The 5,339-nt window shown below is 58.7% G+C and overlaps 2 protein-coding genes across 2 annotated transcripts; both read left to right on the top strand.

Annotated features, from left to right (window-relative positions):
- Positions 1 to 533: 533 nt before the first annotated feature.
- THITE_2170564 (uncharacterized protein) lies at positions 534 to 1,997 on the top strand. Its single transcript, XM_003653949.1, has 2 exons — positions 534 to 715; positions 806 to 1,997. Exon 2 carries the CDS (start codon positions 992 to 994, stop codon positions 1,799 to 1,801), a length of 810 nt encoding a protein of 269 aa, XP_003653997.1. The 5' UTR covers positions 534 to 715; positions 806 to 991; the 3' UTR covers positions 1,802 to 1,997.
- A 1,411-nt stretch (positions 1,998 to 3,408) lies between these two features.
- Positions 3,409 to 4,900, top strand: THITE_2116536 (glycoside hydrolase family 61 protein). Its single transcript, XM_003653950.1, has 4 exons — positions 3,409 to 3,641; positions 3,705 to 4,064; positions 4,223 to 4,516; positions 4,681 to 4,900. Exons 1-3 carry the CDS (start codon positions 3,587 to 3,589, stop codon positions 4,507 to 4,509), a joined length of 702 nt encoding a protein of 233 aa, XP_003653998.1. The 5' UTR covers positions 3,409 to 3,586; the 3' UTR covers positions 4,510 to 4,516; positions 4,681 to 4,900.
- Positions 4,901 to 5,339: the final 439 nt, after the last annotated feature.

Below are 5,339 nucleotides of genomic sequence, written 5' to 3' on the forward strand. Positions count from 1 at the left end.
CCTTGAGGCAATTGCAAGCTCTAGGGTTAGGGCTAATGTCAGTGGCCCTGACTATTCACTGTCGTGTACGTAGTACTGCCAGTACGGTGTGTGTATTCCGAAAATTAGTTATCCCCGCAAGTGATGCGTGCCCCTTCTTGCATAGTAACGTTGATATGAGCACCCATCCGTCCTCCGCATCGTTCTGTGGCTTGACTTCGATGTCACTTCGTCCGGCGGCTTTTGAGCCACGATCGAGTTAGCCAAGTCTCGCATTGGTGTACTCCGTAACTAGCCCTTTTTCCGGGCTCTGTGGCGGCGTGTCCAATTGGGTGTCTCAGACCCGCGTCGTGGCCACTCACACGGACAGCAATGGCGCCTCCCCCAGGTCGGCGGTGCGTGCTTGGCGACCGTCGAATGACCACAATCCCGCTTTACCCCTCGCCATTGGCTGGGGAGGAGATAACTCAAATGCGACGTCGGCTCTCAACTGGGCCAGGCACTGGTCTTCTGATGGCCGCGGCCTCGGCCATGCGGACATGCAAAGCGGAGATGGTGCATGCAACGTTCCCTACCCTGAACCTTTACCAGGTACGCAGTAGTTGACCTTACCGTTTAGCTCGTCGACCGCCCCTCGACAGGGCGAATGGGATGCGCAGATTCCAGCATGACGGTGCCATTCTGGTGCTGGCTTTCTCATGGCTGTCCTGGGCGGCGCGAATGTGCCTACGTCCAGGTAAGGAGGTATAGTGAATCACGCTCATACACCGGATCCCGTAACCCGAAACATAGACCGCAGATCGGCCGGCATCGCTGAAAGCGGCAGTTTACCCCGCCAGCAGCAACCACTGCTGTGTGCTAGGATAGTATCGACGGCGATGCTATAAGACGGCCCTGTCCCTGGCAGCGACGCCACGGTGACCACCCAAGGGGTCACTCGCCATCCTTCCCCCCTCCCCCGCTCCAAGCAGCAGTAGCAGTAGCCTGTCCTCATCAGCCAGTTGCACCAGCCATGACGAGAGTAGACGCCGCGCTACTGTTGCTGGCCGTCGCTGCGGCACCGGCCGTCCTGGCCGCTCCTCCGCTCCTCGTCGGCCGCGCGCCCAACCCGCCCACGGCGCTCCCGCAGCGCGCCACGGCCAACGACCTGCGCTGGCAGCCCTCGCTCGACTTCGACACGGACGGCTGCTACAACGTGCCGGCCATCGACGCGCAGGGCAATATCGTCCAGGGGCTGCCGCACGACTTCACCGGCCTGTCCAGCGACTGCCACGACCTGTCCGACCTCGACAACAACAACGTCTACTCGCGCCAGCGCTGCAACAACGGCTGGTGCATCTACCTGTACGGCTACTACTTCGAGAAGGACGTGGCCATCCCGGACTTCATCGACCCGGGCCACACGCACGACTGGGAGCACATCGCCGTGTGGGTCAGCGACGCCACCGGCAAGGCCGAGTACGTGGCCGCCTCGCAGCACGGCAACTACGAGGTCAGGGCCGCGGCCGACGTGCGCTGGGACGGCGAGCACCCCAAGATGGTGTACCACAAGGACGGCCTCAGCACCCACTGCTTCCGCTTCGCCAACGCGGACGACGACAAGATCGAGAACGCCAAGGGCGTGTGGTTCCGCGGCGCCCTCGTCTCGTACAACGGCTTCCCGTCCACCGCCCTGCGCGACGAGCTGTTCGCCCACGACTTCGGCGAGGCCACCATCGACTTCAAGGATGCGACCTTCCCGGGCGCCATCGGCCGCGCCAAGCCCTCGCAGATTACCGTCTTCGATCCGAATCTTGATGTCGGGTCGCCGGGCACGCCTTGAAGGGTCGCCGTGAAGGGACGCTTGTGATGTTGGGGAGGGAGCTGTCGAGTCCAGTATTGATACCCATCATGATAAATATGCAATGTTTTGGCTTGTTTTTTCAGATGCAGTGCTCGTGTAGGGGATGGGGTTTTGAGCGCGGTGGCCAAGGTGGGTTGTCTCATGCACTACATAGACAATCCACCTCGTCAATACTAGGTCGTGGTTGAGCTTGCTCACTTGAGCATGTGGTGTGCGCGAAGAGGCGATTCTCCCAGCTGCCCGGCCCGACTTCTGGGGGTTCTTCCCCCGAGTCACTGGTGCTAGGTCACGATCCGTCCCTGCTCGGGCTCGATCGAGTACTCCGTAGATGGCAGCAACGTGAATCCGCCGTATAAGCAACGCTTCGAATGATAGCAACCGGGAATAGCAACGAACGAGACAATGAGAAATGCCAATACAGTATGTTCGAGCCAAAGTTGGCCGTCGTGGAGAGCCGAACTCGGGTCATTTGTCGAAGACTTCATTTCGGTGCACCCGCAAGCAAGTGGATGGAACGAACCCCCACGGTTTTGTGTAAGCCTCGGCATCGTTGTACGCCTTGAGCAAGAAGCCAAAACTTATTCACTCCGCCGAATTCCAGCCCGGGAAAATCGGCTCCAGCCTCGCACAGCACACAGTACTACCTGCTTGTTAGGTACCCCATCCCTTGATCCGGACTTACACACAACACAGTAGTATGCATCCTCCACAGCCCACCCTCGACCAGCCAGGAAGCCAGTCCAAGTTCTCCGGACTCGGAAAGAAATCAGATATACTGCGTTCGCCCCGACATCGCAACTAACCCACACTCCATAGAAACAAATCTCCCTCTTGCCATCGGGACTCTTCTCTTCTTGCCGAAGCCAATGTCCATCCTTCGTCAAGGGCTGAGGCTCAAGTCGAGCGCACCGCTGCCTGGAGCGTAGCTTTTGTGCTTAAGTCCGGGCTCTCAACTCGCTTGGAGTCGATCGAGATCATGTCCAGTGTAGTCCCCTGGTCTAGCAACGGCACGTCTGCCTCCTCTGGCCGCCCCTGCATCAAGCCAACTGCTTGGCGATCGGCAATGCGTGAGTAGCCGGAATGGGAACCATGGAAGGGCTGGTACCGAGTCGTGCAACCCGGCGCCCGGGTTGCAACGTGCGCTTCCCGAAACCGCCCTTCTCATTCGTCGCCCTCAGCAAGGATGCCCAGCTGTCTCGAGTTCGCGCTCCAAAAGGGGCAAGTGATCGGGAACACAAGCCGCGTGCGACTCTGGCTTGCCCCAGGTTTCCAGCAATCCACATCGCCATCCCAGTCCGCCAGCACATCGGCGTAGGCAGCATTACGCAGACGTGCTTGGCGGACAGGGGGGCGAAACCCGGATTCCAGGGCGAAATGGAGCGCCCTTGATCCTCCCTTTCATCTATGTCCGGTCGCTTACCGTCCGACGCAACCCTCCCACTCGCCGCCGAGGCCGTGGAGTGCTGAGATTTTCCTCCACAGATGACGATTCCCAGGGCATCACGCGGTCCACAGCGTAGCACGTCCTCGCAGTAGCCCGGTTCTTGGGACGGACCTCGCAGATGACGCGAGGGTATGCGGGGCCGCGAGGTGGAAAGACATGGAATCCTCCATGATCCGCAGCCCATCGGGGCGGGAGATCAGCAAACTATAAAGCCCTGTCCAAATTCACTCCTGGAATTCACCCGGCGCACGTTGTTGATCATCCTCTGCCAAGACACGCCGAAGATCGTTTACTCCCCAGCCTCGTCAAACACATCCAATATGAAGCTCACCACCTCGGTCGCCCTGCTTGCCGCGGCGGGCGCGCAAGCCCACTGTGAGCCTCCCCTTCCGCCAGCCTCCACCAGGCGCCGCCGCTAACACCAACACTTTTGGCCAGACACCTTCCCGCAGACGGACATCAACGGCCAGCTCTCCGGCGAATGGGTGACGATCCGTGAGACGACGAACCACTACTCGCACGGGCCGGTCACCGACGTCACGTCGGACCAGATCCGCTGCTACGAGCTCAACCCGGGCACCCCCGCGCCCCAGATCGCCACGGTGCAGGCCGGCGGCACCGTGACCTTCACCGTCGACCCAAGCATCCAGCACCCGGGCCCGCTGCAGTTCTACATGGCCAAGGCGCCGTCGGGCCAGACCGCCGCCACCTTCCAGGGCACCGGCAACGTCTGGTTCAAGATCTACGAGGACGGCCCGTCCGGCCTCGGCACCAGCAACATCACCTGGCCTAGCAGCGGTGCGTTCTTTCTCTCTCTCTCTCTTTCTCTCTCTTTCTCCATCGTCTCTTCCCCCACCCCGCCCGCCCTATCCGACCAAACCCCTATATTACCCCCCCACCACCACCTCACCACTCACCCACCACCTAATTAATGACTAACCAAATGGAAAAAACAGGCAAAACCGAAGTCAGCGTCAAGATCCCCTCGTGCATCGCGCCGGGCGACTACCTCCTGCGCGTGGAGCACATCGCGCTGCACAGCGCCAGCACCGTCGGCGGCGCCCAGTTCTACCTCGCGTGCGCCCAGCTGACCGTCACCGGCGGCACCGGCACCCTCAACACGGGCGAGCTCGTCGCCTTCCCCGGCGCCTACAGCGCCACCGACCCGGGCATCCTCTTCCAGCTGTACTGGCCCATCCCGACCAGCTACACCAACCCCGGCCCGGCGCCCGTTAGCTGCTAAATTCCAGGTTGGTTGGCTGCCTGCTCTTGTCTAGGTTCTCTGGGGGAGGGGGAGGGGAGGACTGAGGGATGAGGGGGTAGTCTGGGTGATGATGTGCTTGGTGGAAATGGTACATACTTCGATTCTGCTGTACATATTGCGTGACGTCTCTCACAATCCATCTCACGCCAGAGCCGATCGACTCAAGCTATTGACTTGGACACGTACTTGTACCTCGATAGCGTATGTGAGCCTGGGGATCTGCCCCAGTGCCTGCTCATTGTTTATGAGCTGGCTATGATAATTGAGCTGCAGATACAAAGTCGGCTTTATCTCAAATCAACGCACATCCAGCCTCCATCTAAAGTCAACGCGCTCTATTCTCTGACTGCCAACCCCAACTTGTAGGATGAGGAAGACAATGTATAGATGATGCTACTGATGATGATGGAGATGGTGGGGCAGAGATGGTGGTGGAGAGGTAGGTAGATGGATGAACCCGAGGTCGGTGGGCTAGGTCACGTGGGCCCCGAATCCTTATACCCCCCTATAGACAGCCACCTCGCCAGTACTATAGAGATGAGGCTATTCCCATCTCCCAATCTAGTAACTATATACAAATCTATAGTATTAAGCATCTACTATAAGGTATTAAACAGGTATGCCGGGCAATTGCCTAGTACAACGTAAATCTATTGAAGAATCTAGTTCTGAGCCAAATCTATCAAAAAACGTATTTTCTACGTTTTCTAAGCTCAAATCCAGCTTCTACCGCCTTGTTCAAATCTAGGGAATAGCTATCTTAGTGATCCCAATTAAAACTATGAACCTAGTATGTTTCTCTTTGCCTA

Source organism: Thermothielavioides terrestris, chromosome 3, assembly GCF_000226115.1.
Source record: "Thermothielavioides terrestris NRRL 8126 chromosome 3, complete sequence".
Classification (NCBI taxonomy): domain Eukaryota; kingdom Fungi; phylum Ascomycota; class Sordariomycetes; order Sordariales; family Chaetomiaceae; genus Thermothielavioides; species Thermothielavioides terrestris.